Source organism: Podarcis erhardii, assembly GCF_964252035.2.
Source record: "Podarcis erhardii genome assembly, chromosome: 2".
Classification (NCBI taxonomy): domain Eukaryota; kingdom Metazoa; phylum Chordata; class Lepidosauria; order Squamata; family Lacertidae; genus Podarcis; species Podarcis erhardii.
This window is the reverse complement of record NC_138498.1, coordinates 72619499-72638100: the sequence shown is the minus strand read 5'-3', so window position 1 is coordinate 72638100 and position 18602 is coordinate 72619499. Positions and strand designations below refer to the sequence as shown.

The following is an 18602-nucleotide window of genomic DNA, read 5'->3' as shown; positions in this document are numbered from 1 at the left end:
TTCCACGATGTCTCTCTTCCAACCATCTTCCAAATACTTTCCCCCAAAAAACTGTTTCAAAAGTTTATAAAAACATATTCACGAACTGGTAACTCAACATTTTATATGCAGCTAATTCTACCAACCCATCTTATAGGGCTTTTTTCACTAAGAAGTGCTTTAAACACATGATATGCAGTTTATGCTTGTTAATTAAAGTTTTATCATCATCATCATCACAGCCTTGTATATTTTATACCTGCATTTCAAAATAAGTATGTTCCAATTTATCCATTACATTTCTGTTCTTCCACCAAGAAAGTACTGGGGTTTCCACTATTTTGTTATGTTAGGTACAGTAAGAGATACAGTGGTACCTCGGGTTAAGTACTTAATTCATTCCAGAGGTCCGTTCTTAACCTGAAACTGTTCTTAACCTGAAGCACCACTTTAGCTAATGGGGCCTCCTGCTGCCGCAGTGCCGCTAGAGCCCGATTTCTGTTCTTATCCTGAAGCAAAGTTCTTAACCTGAAGCACTATTTCTGAGTTAGCGGAGTGTGTAACCTGAAACGTATGTAACCCAAGGTACCACTGTAGTTAGTGAATGATCAAAAATCACGCATTAACCCTGGTAAGCAGGGATTTCAACAAGACTTCCCATGTTCATCTAACATTTTACACTGCACTTCTCCCCTGCTACCTATAAAAAGTAAGAGGGTTTAGGTTTTTTATATTTGACGGTTTATTTCTTTGTTTTATCTGCACTTTTGTTGCTGTTATTAGTTGTATTTTTATAGTGAAAAGTTCAATAAAAACTAATGCCTAAAAAAGAAAGAGGGCAGAAAAGCATTTGGTTAAAGATTACTGCTGAACGCTACTGAGATGATAGGTTTGATCATGTGGGAAAAGACAGCTTAACAGTAAAACGCATTAAGAAACTGGAAAATGCATTTTAATCCCAGTGACACACTTGAGTTTTATACATAAAGTGCAGTTGTATGTCTTACAAGTGATCTATAACTGAGATTTCAGAAACATGCAAGACTATGACCCAAACAAGTGCTGTATCCATTTCATTGTGAAGTGATATCAACTATTTTTGACTCCTGAATTAGATACTAACTAGAGATTTGCAACCAACCTGGTTTATTCAAATCAAAATATTAAATAGGCACCACACAATCCCATCAGTCTCCTCTGACTCGCTGGCTCCTTTCCCCGCCTATTCCCGGGAGCTTGTAACAGGAGCTTGTTACTCAGCTCTTCTCCCACTCCCACTCGCCCTTTGGCTCCTACTGTTCTTAACTTCCATCTCTCTTGCAGCCACCTCAATTCATCCTTTCCTCAAACCCCTCCCTCTCAGCCCAATGAATTCTGTGTTTCTCTTCCTCCAGCCATCTGCCCTCACGCCCCCATTCCATGGCACCAGCTCAAGCTGGGGAGTGTCATTGCCAAGAGGCAGGGGAAAGACATGTTTAGCCCATTATGAAACAATTGATAGATGGATAGATAGATAGATATACAAACAGCCTTAGCTGCTACAGCAGGAGTGACATGAAGCCTGCAGCTTCCAGAAGGTCAAGGCCGCACCTGTAAGGTCAAACAACTTCCAGTTATGCATTACAGTGGTACCTTGGGTACACTTCAGGTTACATACGCTTCAGGTTACAGACTCTGCTAACCCAGAAATAATACCTCGGGTTAAGAACTTTGCTTCAGGATGAGAACAGAAATTGTGCAGCGGCCGCGCAGCAGCAGCAAGAGGCCCCATTAACTAAAGTGGTGCTTCAGGTTAAGAACAGTATCAGGTTAAGAACGGACCTCCGGAACAAATTAAGTACTTAACCCGAGGTACCACTGTACAGCCACTTCTAAGAAGCTTGGGTCACCAGACTATTATCAGAGGCATGCCAAGGCCTGTTTTTGAACCATGAGCATCCTGTTTGCATTCAAGTTGGTTATTATAATAACCTTGTGATAGTAAGAATTTGGTGCCCGAGTTTGCCTCTTTTCATTCTTCCCTCCTCAACCCTTTTCCTTTTGTGTTGTGTCTTTCCAGATTGTATACTGAGAGTGGGGAAATATATATATTTCGAAAGCTTCACTGATAAAAAGTATTATTATATATTTATTTAGGCTCCACATTTTTCCCAGACTGGGACTCAAGGTGCCTTTCAGATAAAGTAAAGGCAGCTAAAAGATAAAGGAAACATCTGGAAAGCACTTGAGTTAAAAGAAAGTCAGTAAGACCTTTAAAGGTTTATACTGTATGTGACTAGCTTGCTCCCTGATTTTATTTTGTACATCACCTTGAGACATGCATGGGAGGAGATTAATAATAAATAAATATTTACATGTGGCTACATTTTGCCCCACATTAACCGCTGCTATATTTTGTTAAGATGTTGAATTTGAGAATCGTTCAGAAGATCTTGGCCTATAGTCCTATCAAAAGGGAAACAGATATAGCTGAATCCATGGTTCTAAACATATTGAATATTTGGGAGGGGAGAATTAGTACAATTCGGAACTCACAAAGAACCTAACTGAAAGCTTTATGGTGCAATTCTATGCAAGTTTCCTCAGAAGTAAGTCCTACTGAGTTCAATCATGGTGCTTAAAGGTAAAGGGCCCCCTGACCTTTAGGTCCAGTCATGGATGACTCTGGGGTTGCGGTGCTCATCTCACTTTATTGGCCAAGGGAGGCAGCGCACAGCTTCCGGTTCATGTGGCCAGCATGACTACGCCGCTTCTGGCGAACCAGAGCAGCGCATGGAAACCCTGTTTACCTTCCCGCCGGAGCAGTACCTATTTATCTACTTGCACTTTGACGTGCTTTCGAACTGCTAGGTTGGCAGGAGCAGGGATCAAGCAACTTCAAGTAAATACCTGTACCTCCAAGTAAATACACACTGGATTTCAACCCAAGGACCAATGTGAAACTTCAAACAGGTACACCAAGATGCATCATGCACATGGCAATATAGGAGGTAATATAGGAATCTGTCTTGCACCAAGTAAGACTATTGCTCTATCTAGTATTGGCTACACTGGCTTCCAGTGATTCTCTAGGTTTTCAGACAAGATTTATTCCCAGCCCTTATTGGATTAAGCCCTGGGACCTCTGGCACGGAAAGCATGTGCTCTAGTACTGAGCTATGGCCCTAGCCTGGTACTGATACCATCCACAGGGATATTACCCAACATTAATAATTCTGAAATAGTATATTTTCCCATTCCTATGTTTTATATGGATTTGGCTCACCTGCTTCTGAAACACTTATAGGTAGTAAACATGTGGGATCTTAATTATACTGTGCAGTAAGTTGACCTAATAGGCTCTATTATTCATTAAGCAAAACAACCTTTCTAAAACTGAAGTCAGGTCCAAACACCTTTTTTTTGCACAGAGAAATTTCTAATATTGGATAAGGTGCTTTTAATTAACATCCTTAGCCTTTGTTGTTTTTGCTGCAACAGACTAACATGGCTACCACTCTGGAAACTGCCCATATTCGTGATTACTCCTGCGCATTCCCTAAGCAAAGGACTATAAGGCTGACAGAATAAGCATCTATTAGTTGTGACAGGGATATGATAGGATGCTTGTTTTGAGAGAACAGGGTTGTGCTGATTGTCTGGGTTTGGAAGAGTGTCTAGTACGTTTGCACAGATGTATTAGTACTTGGATAGCTTCCCAGTTCTGTTCTTCGACACACCATGGCAGGAGTGTCACGGAAAAGCCTCAATGCGCAGATGCTTCAAAACACTCAGCTCTCCATCAGTAACACTTTTATGGTGCATAATTGAGCCTGAACTGCAGACTTAAGGAAACCTTCCAGGCCACAGAAACTAAATAATCCTGCTACAGGTCCCAACATAAACACACTTCTTTCCTTTTCATAACAACTAGCTAGCTAGCTTAGCTACAGACTACACACACTCCTTCCAAATCTTACACAAGTTCATTCTGCTTAATTATTTCAACATTCATTAACTCTCATGCCTGTATATACAACTTGCAAATGCACTAATGCTTTGCCTACATCCCCCCTAAACTCAGCTGAGGAGTAATGTGCAAAGGCTACCCTGCAAGAGGGAAAGAACTGCCACATCACAATTCCCACACCATTTCCTCTACATGCAAATGACAATTCTACAAACAGATTATGTACATTTTCAGAAGAGATTTAGGATTAAAGATACTATTAAAACATATCTATACCAATTTGAAGATAGGTGATGGATAATTGTTGCCTTTAAAAATGTAAAGGGATCAATACAGAACATCAATCAGCATAGTTTAATAGATTTCTTCTACAAACTCATGACAAAAATCCAATGATAAGAAAAATCCAAGTTCAGGCAGGACCTAGTCCTTTTGGCATTAAAGGGCAATAAAGAAGGTTCCTGCTTCAACATAGCCTTAATACAGAAAGCAATTTGATACAGAAGCAATTTGATTTCTTCCAGAATCTACTATTGCATTCTCCTTGTAATAATGGAGCATTTAACAGTGCAAGCCCTTTTTAAACATATGAACAAGGGTGATACACTTCTTAGTGTATTCTACTCAGTTTTTCAACAAAAATGGCTCAGTACCTATTAGCACATACACACATATATATCCAATATCTTGCTACAAAACATTGAAAAGATTACTCTCATTTTTTCACTAACTTTTTATTTTTATCTGCTTTCTAACACTAAAGTTCTACATTTATTGGCAGCAAATGTTATTTTTTAAAATTTCTTCTAAATGTAGTGTTCTGCTGCATGATAACTAATCATTATAATACTCTCCACCCTCACCCTATCACGTTTTTGTTTTCCTTTTTAGGAGAAACTACACAGAGCACTGATGTTTTTGTTCTATTATTTCTGTACACTGATGTAGAGATTACATAACTACTACTACTATTATTATTATTTTTCTTTTTATATATATTTCAAACAGTCTGCAATTAGGACAACCACATGCAGGGTATATAAACTGTACTCAACATAATGGCCTTAAGCACCATCAATTGTATCATTATAAACAAGCATGAGGGCAATGTAACTGGCCAAGATGATCTAGTTGTGAGAAGGGCGACCTGTTTGTCTGTAGATGTTGTAGATGACTTAAGCCAGAAGTCTTGACAACACACACATTGAAAAAGGGTGCTTGCTTAGTTCTTTACCCACAAACCATGATCTTCTGTTTTGCATGTCACTTTTCCCATCTGCTGTGTAATCAACATCCCATTCATGTTTCTCTGCTCCCCTCTCCCTGATACTAGCCTGCACTACGACACTCTGTGGAAGTGTCTGCATCCTATGCATGTGTATGTGCCCATGTGCCATCTGGTCCTCCATCCGATGCCTTTTGCAGCACCATCCAGCTAGATGGATCTCATTCGCTGCATCAAATATGCGCAGATTCCTGCATACTCTCTTTTAAAAGATGAGTCTCAAATGGCACCCAACACAGCCTTTCCTCCACTTCAGACACCACCAAAACTATATCACAGAGCTTGGTCAGAGATCAGCATTCCCAAAATAAGGGGTATCAGTATGCAGCGTTCTGAAATAAGAGGTATCTATATGCTCTAGGGAGCCTTGACTCTCTGGGATCGAAAGAGAGCCTCTGAAAACAAGGGGCTTCCCTTAACATAATGCACACATGGCAAAGCTACCACCCAGGCCCAACCATCTTTCTGTTTCTCCACATCCACTCATTCCGACAGAGGACTCATGTCCAGAGCCTTCCCCCACAAGAGCTGGCGACCCCTCCGGGTTGCACCCGATCTTTTTCTCCCATCTCTCTTGGCCGTCTCCAGAGGCTGAGCCTTGCCCTCTGCTGCCCCATTCCTCTCTCGCACTCCCAGCTCATGCCCAGCCCCACCGGGCACCCCGCAGCAGAGGGTTCCCCAGTTGCACTTCGCCCTTAATCCCCACTCCCTCCAGCCCTGCCAGACCAAGTTGCCCTCGAGCGAGCCCTCCCCTCCAGCCCGGCTCAGCCGGTCTGCGCTTCCCACCTGGCGGAGGGTCCGTGCGGCTGCGCGGGGCCCGGTGCGGCGGCTGGAGCCCTGCCCGGAGGGAGCTGTCCTCCGCTGCCTGGTGCTGAAGGCGGCTTGGCAGCCCCGGGCGACGTGGAGGGGCCGGCGGCGGGGCCGGGGGGCAGCTGCCCCTCGGCTCCACCGCCCTCCAGGCTGGCCTCGTTGCCCATGGCGAGGCGGCGGCGGCCGGGATGGGGACGGGCTCCCGGAGCGTCCTCAGCGCAGCGCCTCCTGCGCCGCCATCAGCCTAGCTCCACCATCGCCGCCTGCCCCATCCGCACTGGGCATGCGCTCGCCGGGGCACGAGCCAGGCGCCCACCCCTCCCACAGCTGAGGGAAGGAGCGCGCTCCGTGTGGGCGCGCGCGCCGGCGCGCACCCCGAGGCCAATGGAGGCTCGCGCAGAGTTCAAGCCCGCCCACCGCGAGCACGTGCGCGGCCCGACCAATGGAAGCGAGCGAGCCCTGCTCGTTTCCCTCCCCCCTTCCAGCCAGGCGCGTGCACGAGCAGGGCCGGACGACGAAAACCCGGCGACGAGCAACCCTTTTGCGGCCGAGAGAAAAACCTTCCCCTTCAGAAGGCGCAAAGCCCCGAACGGAACGCCTCGCCGTTCCTGTATTTCCCGACCAATGGGAATTTGCGCCCATTCCCTCCACCGTTTAACTGGCCAATAGGAGCACGCTCTTCCTTACTCCATCCTTCCGCACATGCACGGCTCGCCTAATGGGAGGCCAGCTTCCCTTGCCCCGCCCTGAAGGTTGCTCTCCATCGCCAGCTTCGCCGCCTTTTCCCTCCCTCCGCTCCCGAGCTGACCAATGGGAGGGTACACCTGCTATTTTTGCCCTTGGCCTGACCAGTGCATTGGAACTGCAGCTGCAAGGATATCAAAGGCAGCCTCCTTATCCTGAAGCCTGGCCCCTTTGCCCAGCCAATGCATTCTTAGTAGGGCTGGGCAAAGGCATGTGCCCATCTTATGTGTGTTGAGACATAGACTTGTGTCACTCCCCAGCACAAATAATCAATAAAAGTAGGTAGTAGCATCATTATTTCTATGAGGTCAATATATTTCTTCAGGCCAACTATGCATGCCCACATCCAATTAGCAAGAAAGGAAATTATTATATACCAACTTTTGAGCTATATAGAACAAAGCATTCCAGAGAAATTCACTTTCATTGCAACCTCTGAATTACTGGTCTGTAATTGTTTATTAATAGTAAGTAAGCACTGGGTATTCTTACTGGTACATAGAATTGATACCTTGCTGTCAATAACTATCAGAAACTTTTGACACCAGTTCTAGATGACTCCACTAGGATTGCCATTATCCAAAATTACTAGTTGCCAATAACTGCTAATGGCTAAGAAATATTGATAACGCTTACGAAGTAAGTTTCTGACATCAGTGACAAATAACCATCCCATTCATCATACAACATTAACTTATTTTCAGAAACCCTAAATGTCTCCATTTTTAGAGACTAACACCAGTCAATGGAGCTAAGCAAAAAACAGGGGGAAAGCTCAGAAGTTTGGGAAGTATTGAAGAAGCTGCCATATATCAGCCACATATCATAGACCTTTATTTCAGCAGAGCATGTTTTAACAATATAATGGAGGAAATTATCAAATGCTTTGCTGAAATCAAGATACATGATACCCAGAACATTCCCATGATCTACCAAGCTAGTATTCCTATCAAAAAGAAGATACTGCTGGTTTGTCATAACTTTTTATCTTTATTCACCTGTGCAGGCTCCTGTTCATATTCTGTTGAAAGCTGCTCAGAATGGCTTGGGCAACCCATTCAGATGGGCAGGGTATAATAATAACAATAATAACAATAACACTTTTCTTTTTAGATGCTCCTAGACAGCTTATTAATATATTCTACATTGAACTTTGGTTGGTGCTGACATCAGGCTGACTAGTCCATATTTTATCAGATCTGCCTTTCTCCTCTTTTTGAAGATAAGGGTAATATTTGCCCATCTCCAGTCTTCTAGTACCGCAGCAGTTCTCCAAGAATTCTCAAAGACAGCACTGATATAATGGCTGCAAGCACCTTTGGGTGTAATTAAGCTGTCTCCAAGTCTTTAATGCATTTAAAGTAGGCTAGGTATTCTCTAATCATATCCTGGCATATCCTGGATTTCAAATTTCTGCTTCCACTTTTTTCCAGGCCAAATACAATCTCCCTTGAAGGAAGAAACCCAACTAAGGCCAAATAAGAACTGAGTAGCCCGGTCTTCTCTCTGTTGCCTGCTAACACTTCACCATCTTTCACAATGGGGGATTTTCACCATCCTAGAATCCCCTACTAGCTTCAGATGAAGGATTTTCCTAAGTACTGCAAGCAGGGAACCCATGCCTGTTCCAGTCCTGTAAATTATCAGCCCCCTGCCAGCGGATGGAATACACATGTCAAAAAGCTGTACAGTGGTACCTTGGGTTACATACGCTTCAGGTTACAGACTCCGCTAACCCAGAAATAGTACCTCGGGTTAAGAACTTTGTTTCAGGATGAGAACAGAAATTGTGCGGCAGCTAAAGTGATGCTTCAGGTTAAGAACAGTTTCAGGTTAAGAATGGACCTCTGGAACGAATTACGTACGTAACCAGAGGTTCCACTATACTGTATTTAGATGCAAAGACACACTTGTAGCCTAATGCTTAGAAGAGGTGTGGCCAGGTAAAAAATATGGCAGGGCTCTGCACCTGAGGATCATCTAGTCCACCCCCTACAATGCAAGAATATGAAGCTGTCCCATATGGGGATCAAACGTGCGATCTTGGTGTTATTGGCACCACGTTCTAACCAACTGAGCTGTTACGAGGGAATCTAAGCAGGAGTTCTTTTCTTCTCCCTCACATACAAGGGCCTGCCTCTTCTAAGTTGGTTGTTGCTGTGATTGTCAATGGGTGACAACTGCCAGCTGAACACCATAAAAGCAGCAGTAAATAATCCTTTATCATTTTTAAATGCAGATATATGCAGATTTAATTCACTATTTTCAGTCAGTTAAAACTCTCATGTTTAATCAGTTAAGATTTCTTTAATGGGATGACAGCCCTAGTATTTGATAATCAATTAATTACTTTTGAAACCTGATGATTCAGTGACTAACATCATTAATCAGGAGAAAACCACATTTTCACCACATCTAAATATCTTGCCAACAAACTATCCTTCCAATCTCCCGGGATGAAAACTGCCAGCTGAGTATACCTGATGCCACTATTATCAATCATTTTGTCTTTGCTCTAAATTTTCACTACCTGTATGCATTCAATGTCAGAAAACTGGATGCATTCTCTGTACTCAAACACTCCTTCTGTATGAATTGATCCACCTAGCTGCTCTCTTTGCACATCCAGTTCATTACGGTGTTTTTATTTTTAGCAAAAATAGAAAATCTGGAAGACTGATGATCCAGAGAGAAAGATTGTTCACCAAGGATAATACAGCTCCACTACAAATGAAGATGCTTTGTGTAGTTTAATGCAGAGCTGTTTGTGCTGATTTTTGTGCTGGTACAGCTTCACGGTATCGATTGCTTTTAGTTTGTTGCATTTTCATTTCATTATCTTGTGAACTTCCCAGAGGGAGGACATGGGTCATTTGGGTGGTATCTAAATGCCAATAAATATATATAAATACTAGGCTCTGCCACTCCTGCTCGCAAACCCCATCTACCCCCTTTCCAACTCCCCATCCTTTACACCTCACCTGTCCCCTCACTGCTTGCCCAAAGCCCATTCCCTTTAAAAGGAAGGAGGTGCGTCACACAGCACTGTTTGAAGTGCTTTCCCCGCCAATAAACCTCGCAGGGGGTGTGTTTAAAGGAGAGGGAGGTCCTTCACAACATCCAACCCCCTCAGTTCAACAACTCACCTGGGGCACCTGCCATTTGGCCTACTGCAAACGGTGAACTATTGGCAATCATACAAACTGCCATGTAATAACAGCCTTACATTTTTATGCATATAGGAAGAAACAAATGCAAATTTTGTGATGGTATTCATTGGTACAAAGTACCATCACCTCTATTCTTCCTGCCACTGGTAGCCATTTTGTGCAGGTACCTGTGACACTTTTATCAAGATATGAGCAAAAAAAGCAACAAAAAAGTACACTGCATACAGTCATTGTACAACATTAGTAGGTCTGCCTCAGGATAGCCCTACTAGGTCTGTCTGAATCATAGATATGTGTTCCGGGCATGCACAGAGCCGTTTCCTTGATGATCACACCTCCTGACCCAAAGAAGCAGCAGTGAGCATTCCCTAATTTGAGGTGTGTTTTTTTTAAATAGTATTAGTTTTACATGCAATTTCTGCTAAAGAATTAATATCCAGTTTCCCTGTTGTTATTAGGAGGTATTTTTCACAAAAGCTGCAAGGCCTTTTGGGGGGGGAGGGGGGATTGGGATAAATCAGGAAGAGCAGTTCAGCAGTGGAACAGACTCAGGAGGTGGTGGACTTACCTTCCTTGGAGGTTTTCAAGCAGGGGTTGGATGGCCATCTGTCATGGATGCTTTAGGTGAGATTCCTGCATTGCAGGGGGTTGGAGAGGGGAAGAAAGAGAAACGGTGGATACAGTTTAAGTCCCTTTCTATAGTAAATATAATAAATACCCACCTATTTCTTATTTAATCATTTTGAATTTATTTTTGTGAATGGGGGGGCAGGAAAAGAAATGGTGGGTGGGTTGTATATGTGTTACAACAATATCTGTATTAACCATTGGCCTGCATTCACTTATTAAAAGCTGTAGCAGCAGCAATTGTGTTGGGTGGGGTAGGTTTCTCTGAACCATGTGCAATTCAAGTAGAGTATTTGCAAAAAATAGAGATCTGTTTCCAATACTTCATTTCAGTTTAGAGAAAGAAGTGTTTTGGATAATGGAACGTTAGAATTATTATTATTTTTTTTAATGGAGTAGGAAAACTGCATGCAATTAAAACAAGTATTCCTTAAATCTTAAAAGCTTTTTTTATTTGTTTAGGTTTTTGGCAATGAATGAGTAAACAAAACCTGATTCAAAAATGTATGTTATGTGGTGTAGCTTATTTTCTAAATGAGAAGTATGGAGTCAATCTGGTCTGAAAATCATAAGTGGAAGCTCTTCCCTGGTCCATAGATGTGCAGAGAACAATGGATGTTTTTCAGTGACAAAACAATGGAACTGTGCCTGTGCAATGGCACACTTTCCTATGTAAGTGCTGTACAAGTCTTATTGTTAGGGAAACAGCAAGGTTAAAAGATGCAGCCCTACCAAATAAAAATATCACCTGTAGCCACTGCCTCCAGTTGTTGTTGGACTACAACTCCCATCATCCACTGGATAGAGCATGAGGCTCTCAGGGTCATAGATTTGAGCCCCACGTTGGGCAAATGATTCCTGCATTGCAGGGGGTTGGACTAGATGACCCTCACGATCCCTTCCAACTCTCCAATTCTGTGACCCCTGGCTATAAGCCATAGTGGCTCGGGCTGATGCAAGTCCAGCAACTTCTAGAGGACATCACATTGACTATCCCCTGGACATAGCAGCATGGACACAAGCATTTCTCTACAAAGAGTGTGCAATTTGTGCTTCTTCTTGTATGTTTTCCTTACACTTGCACATATAAGCAGGTGAAATTGGTGCATACCTTATCAGATGTGATATGCAATAATCATACCTAGTAAACCAGTGGTTTTCAACCAGTGTGTAGCTGGAGCATATACTTGAACAGTTCTTATAAAGATCCAGCTGTATTTTGTTACTTAGCACACTCACATTGCCATCTTCTCATCTGAAACAGAGCTAACCCCCCAAACTATAATTACTTTCTTTTCTAAGGACAACTTTTCGAAGGACATCTTGCAGAACCAATAGATGCAGCTTGCACCAATAAGGTGTGTGCGGGGGGGGGAGGGGCGGACTTTGTTGCTACTAGACCTTTACAGAGTAGTTGCTTTTACAACTTACTGCATTGCTCGGTAACAAAGGATAAAAGTTCCAGACCTCATCAATTTTAAGATTGACTGTACAAGCCTATACTCAAAAGTAAGGTCTTTAAGCCTTATTGAGTTACATGGACAGGCGAGTCCCAGGTAAGGGTGTATATATCAGATTGCAACCACAAGTACTCAACAAATATCCTACAAGACCTAATAGCTAAAATCCAGAAATAAAAATTATAGACCAGCCCTCTTTGCACAGAAGAATCTGTATTTAATTACAGATCGGGGACAGAGGGTGGCGCTTGGGGGGGAATTGTCATCGTGCCACTCCTTGGTGTGTGGAGTGCCTCAGGGTGCGATTCTCTCCCCGATGCTTTTTAACATCTTTATGTGCCCCCTCGCCCAGCTTGTCCGGAGTTTTGGGCTGGGTTGCCATCAGTATGCCGATGACACCCAACTCTATCTGTTGATGGATGGCCACCCTGACTCGGCCCCAAACACACTGACCAGATGTCTGGAAGCTGTGGCTGGATGGTTACATGGGAGCCGGTTGAAGTTAAATCCTTCGAAGACAGAGGTCCTCTGGCTGGGATGGGGCGATATGGGATTGAGGGGGCAACTCCCATCTCTTGCGGGGGTGCAATTAGTGCCAGCATCGTCCGTTAAGAGTTTGGGTGTAATCTTCGATACCTCCCTCTCTATGGAGGCGCAGATTACAGCTATAACAAAGGCAGCATTTTTTCATCTCCGCCAGGCTAAGCAGTTGGCTCCTTATCTCTCTCGCCCTGACCTAGCCACTGTGATCCACGCGACGGTCACCTCCAGACTGGATTATTGTAACTCGCTCTACGTGGGGCTACCCTTGAGACTGACCCAGAAACTCCAGCGGGTGCAGAATGCCGCGGCGAGACTCCTTATGGGGTCTTCGCTGCGAGATCACATTCATCCGGTACTATACCATCTGTACTGGCTCCCGGTGGAGTACAAGATCAGGTTTAAGGTGCTGGTTTTAACCTTTAAAGCCCTATACGGCCTAGGACCCTCGTACCTACGGGACCGCCTCTCCTGGTATGTCCTACAGAGGAACTTACGGTCTTCAAATAAAAATATCTTGAAGATCCCAGGCCACAGAGAGGTTAGGCTGGCCTCAACTAGAGCCAGGGCCTTTTCGGCCGCGGCTCCAATCTGGTGGAATGCTCTGTCACAAGAGACTAGGGCCCTGCAGGACTTGACATCTTTCCGCAGGGCCTGCAAGACAGAGCTGTTCCACCAGGCCTTTGGTCAGGGCGCAGCCTGACCCCCCTCCTCTGGCAATCTGCACAGAATTTTGCTTATTGGTTGCCATCAATTTGATTTTAATTAATTTTTATAATGAAATGTTTTTAGAATCGTTGGATTATTTTGATTGTTGTTAGCCGCCCTGAGCCCAGCCTCAGCTGGGGAGGGCGGGATATAAATAAAATTTATTATTATTATTATTATTATTATTATTATTATTATTATTATTTCCCCTTTTTTTCAATCTGACCCGAACAGCCTAAATGGCATCAGGTTCCAAATAAAAATCCACTTGGGGTAAATTGCTATATATTTAACACTTTTGGAAGGCTTCTTTTGTAAATGGCTTCAACTACAACAGAACTGGAACTGATCAGTAGATTCCAACCTATGACTGGGGGCTGCTTCATTGAAAAGGGGAGATCTGAGATATTATTTAAATGGAAGAAATGGCTGGCAGCAACAAATGTTTTCCTGCAGCAGAAGCTAACAAATGTTCTAATTAGCAACCTAGCAGCTCACTGCCCAGGCAGGAAAACATTGATAACTGTGTCTCCAATAATGGCACCCAACAGCACTTAGACGTGCCAAAAGATGCATTTTATGCCCTATATGCCTGTTTCATTTATTTATTGCTTTTCTATACTGCCCATCAGCTAAGTCCCCTGGGTGGTTTACAAGCTTATTAAAAATGCAATCAGAAAAATTTAAACACGGTATAAATAAACAATATATACAATCAGCACAAGAACAGAAAACATAACAGCCAAGATAAACACAAGCAGCATAAATAAAATCAATATATAAAACCAGCAAGGGGGGGAGGAGTTAGTGAAAGAATTTACAAAGCATGCAAAACAGCACTGTTATACTTTAAAGTCTTGAGGGAATAAGAAATGCCTTTGCCAGGTGCCAAATGTATTTGTGTTTACCAAATGTGTTTACCAGGTGCCACAATGTAGCACCAGGCAGGAGGACACTATGAAAATGGGTGACAACCACCCAAAAGGCCTTCTCCCTAGTGGCCACCTATTGCATTTTGGTAGCAAGGAAACTTGGAGAAGGGGTCAAATGAAGAGCTTGAGGATCAATCATGTAGGTATATATGGAATAAGGTGAGGATACTTTGAGTAAGCCCCAAGCTGTTTAGAGCTTCAGTGGTTAAAAGCAACATTGGGCCAAGAAACTGACCAGCCTCCAATTCATAGCTGTCAACTTTCAGATTTGAAAATAAGGGATCAGCAGCCTCACCTGTCCTAGGGAGCCTTGAAAATAAGGGATCAGCAGCCTCACCTGTCCCGGGGACAGTCTACAGGATATCTAACAATCTGGGATTGCAGCGGGAAGCAGCGGGAAAAGGCATTGGAATAAGGGAATTCCCCCCCCCCCCAAAAAAGGGAAGGTTGACAGCTATGCCAATTATCTTTGGGTAATGGCTGACTCCCCAGAAGAAGGCTAGGGACACTTTTCCCCTGTGAAAGGAAGTCAGTTATCCTAGCGTATACCACCTTGAGTGCACTGGCGTTCTTTACAGGCTACAGATTAACATTAAGGCTGAGATATACAGTATGTGAAGTTATCTTACACTGAATCGCACCTTCTGGCCCATTAGGACACCAGATTCCTCCAAGGGATCAGCACCCTTAACAAGCTACACTTTCCAGGATTCTATGGCAGAAACCAAGACTATTTAAAGTGGTATGGTCCTGCTTTGAATGTAGAGTGCAGATAGGGGCTATAACTCACCGAATGGTTAAAACAGGCATGGCCAAACTTGGCCCTCCAGCTGTTTTGGGACTACAATTCCCATCCTCCCTGACTACTGGTCCTGTTAGCTAGGGATGATGGGAGTTGTAGTCCCAAAACAGCTGGAGGGACAAGTTTGGCCATGCCTGGAAAGGAACACACAGAACCCAGCTGCAAGCATTACCACTTCAAGCTATCTGAGTGGAGCATCTGAATTTCCCCTTTCTCTTGGGGAGTTCTCACCCTCTATAGAAATAGCTGGAACAGTTCTCATGTGATGGGCTGAGAGTCAAGGCCAAAATATGTTATCATTAAGAGCCTGGCTCCCATCGGCCTGCCTGTATGTGGTGTTGAAACGTAAGTTATTCTATTTTTAGGTTCCCTGATAAGGAAAGGTTAGCTTGTTAATTCTGTTTTTTTGTTTTCTTTTAGAAAGCAGTTCCAACATTTCTTAATCTCTTTTGATCGTTAAATAAATGCACATAATTGAAACCCTGGAGCTGAGCCTGGTTGATTTTATCAGCCTAGGTCCTTGTTAGTAGACTTCTGCCTAGATCCTTGTTAGTAAGCATACTAACATTATTATTATTATTATTATTATTATTATTATTATTATACCCCAGCTTTTGTTGGTTGGCAAGTAAAAATATAGGTATAAAAAAGGAGAGTTTCCTAGATGCCAAGATCCAGGTTTGGGGCAAATCCTCTTTGGTGAGAGAACCCCAGCAGAGATTTAAATCACAGAATATGCAGCAAAGCAAAGTATGGAAATATAGGCTGTGCAGTGTGTCCTGTAAAGTGAGTTCCAAAGTTTCTCTCTTCCCCCAGCTCAGGTAAAATACCATACATTTTGTAAGTTAAAAACTGTTTAAAATCTTCACCTCCAGGTTGGTTATGGGGTTTAAACTTGGAAGCCCTGTAAAAAGGCATGTCTTTCTCTGGAAGTGCAAGCTGGAAACCTGAACTGTCTGTGTATTCAGGCAAAGGACTAAAAATGCACTGCCTTGGAATAGGGAACAAAGGGTGTCACAGCCTGTACGACCTGATAGGGATGGATGGTGCATTAATCCATTTGTCAAAAAGTCCAGCATTCTTCTATATCACAGTGGCTACCTAGCAGGAGAGAAGTTTCATGCAGTTGCTTTCTCAGTGAAACAGAGATCCCCAGGCCTAAATTATGCACCGAATCAGACTAGATTATTTTATCACAGTCCCCAGCAGGGTTGAAAATGCATACGATTCTTCTTTTCATAGTACCAATGCCATTAATCCATTTCCTGAAATATCCTGTCCTCTCCTGTGACTAGATTTTCGCCCTCTTTGTTGCTTCTCAGAATGATGAGTAAAACTGCTCCAAGAAAAACATACTTCTTAAATTTTCAATGAATTAATAAATCTTTCTTCACCCGTCTTACTCAAATGATTAAACTGTGCAATTTAAAATGTTCAGGCTGACTTGTCCCTTCTGAGTGTAAGTCACTTATTAATATTAGTGTTATTTTGCAAGTGGGAAGAAAATTATTAAAGCCACTTGTCCATTTGGATTTGCTAATGATCAGAGCAAAGATTCCATCTATAAATCTGAGGCTAACTCTTTTTTTTTGTGCTCTGGGAAATCAAAGCAATTTGAATGCAGATGCATGAAAGGAAAGGACATACATTTCAGCAGAGGCATATCTCTAAACCTGATCGTGAATCTCTGTCCAGAGACTTTTAGTCACTGATGTTTTATCACAAAGTAAAAATAAATAGATTAATGCCTAATGATATTTCCTCCCAATGACTGGCACTCAGTGAGCACATCAGCAAGAGCTGGCACTTAAGACCTGTGGACAACTTACTTGCCGCCTCTTAGGCTGTTGGTATGATTTGCAAAACTGTTGCTACAATCCTGAAAACCCCAGGTTTGATTTCTTGTAAAGTTCTAGTCCTCATCGTTGGAGAGATATGAACTTGTCAGGACATTTCCAGCATGCTCCTCTGTGCTCCTCCCACCATTCCTAAAAAAGATGGATCATGCTAGGAAATTTGGCAAGATTGCTGGTCTCCCTGGTCAGGTAAATTAGAACTCCATGCTTACTACAAATACTCCTGCAACCATTCAGAGTAAGGTAATGTCTTGGTTGGGAACACAAGGCTGATGCAGATCCTTAAGGAAGTACAGCCAGGATTCTGCTCTCCTCGTATGGTCAAAAAGGTGACTCAAGAACTGGTCATTTCAGAGTTTTTTTTACAAGTTACACCTCTTCGTGTAAGACGCATCCTGTGGTCCCAAACCCACCTCAGCTTTCATTCATGTAGAGAAGCAAAGCGAAAGTGCAAAGAAAATGAATGAACATGAAAACACAAAAACCACTCCTGTAGATGTGTTGTGCAGACACACACACTGCACTGCTTTACAAGGGGGCCGAGGTGCCTAATGAGAGCCGAGAGAACGGCCCAAGGAGCCCCAAAGCTCTTCCCTGTAATTAAAGAACAAACCTGTTGCCTTCCTGCCATGTGAGTTCAACTGCCTCATTAACATCTCTACAGTGCAGCAAGAAATCTACCCTTTGATCAGGGACCTAATTATTTATTTATGATTTTAAAAGAATAATTAGCATAATGAAAAAGTAGAGAGCTGGCAAGGTGGGGGGGCGGCGGCGGCAGGAACGGGACTGAGCATCTGCTCACGCTTCCGGGGCTTAACACATGTGAAAATGGGGAGCAAAGTCTCCGCGTTCTCCAAGCAGTTGGTCTGGACCACGGTCCCTCCGATGTGTGGGTAGGACTGCTCCAGCCAAGCATGTGGGATTCCGCCCCACCTATGATAGGAGTCAGAGCTTTAAATATGTATACAAATGCCCATGTTTGATAGACAGGGCTGGCCCAGGATGTTTTGCCACTTGCGGCAAAACACCCAGTGTCCCCCTCGCCACAGATGCTGCCGCTGCCTGGCCCCATGCACACTGGGTGCATCACAGTGGCCTAGGCACAGAGCAAGAGGCACAGAGCAGAGCACTTCTTGGGTCTAGGTCTGCCACCTGAGGCAACAGCCTTACTTTGCCTCACGGGCGGACCAGCCCTGCAAAGAGACATGCCAGCCTGCTTTCCAAATCTAATTTGTTCTATGGGAGAAACAGCTTATGAGGTCCTGAACATGTCTCTGCAGAAAGAAGCCCCATTTAGTTCAGTGGAGCTTACTCCCAGGTAAGTGTGCCTGAGTGTATTAATACATGCCTCCCGCATCATTTTGTCTTTCTCTCTAAATGTAAGAGCCCTGCTGGATCCAGTCCAAGGCCTATCTAATCCAGCATCCTGTTTGCCTCTGGGAAGTTCACAAGCAGGATATGAGGGCAGGTCTATACACTTCTACTCAGAATTGAGTCCCATTGAGTTCAATAAGTGTCTATGAGATTTTGTCAGCCCTATAGACTCCTCATCTCAGTCACTGTGCTGCAGATAACCTGCCCCCTGCCTCCCGCTGGGTTGATTTATTTATTAGATTTTATTTCATAAAAATTATATACTGCTTGAATGTATAAAACCACAAAGTGGTTTACATATAAAAGTACAAGGTATAAAACTGAAAACTGTGCAAGCAGTCAAAAGGTTTTGCTGTTTGCTTG

General features: G+C 43.4%; 1 protein-coding gene across 4 annotated transcripts in view; it reads right to left on the bottom strand.

Moving 5' to 3' along the window:
- Window positions 1-6292, bottom strand: part of BSN (bassoon presynaptic cytomatrix protein) — a 203895-nt gene extending 197603 nt beyond the window's left edge. For 2 of the 4 annotated variants that reach the window (XM_081851280.1, XM_081851279.1), the window contains exon 1: window positions 6000-6292. In XM_081851280.1, coding sequence (XP_081707406.1) covers window positions 6000-6190 — 191 coding nt within the window. In that variant the 5' untranslated portion in view covers window positions 6191-6292. The remainder of the gene's footprint in view (window positions 1-5999) is intronic. The other 2 variants (XM_081851278.1, XM_081851277.1) reach the window with 1 other exon arrangement.
- Between the last annotated feature and the right edge of the window lie 12310 nt (window positions 6293-18602).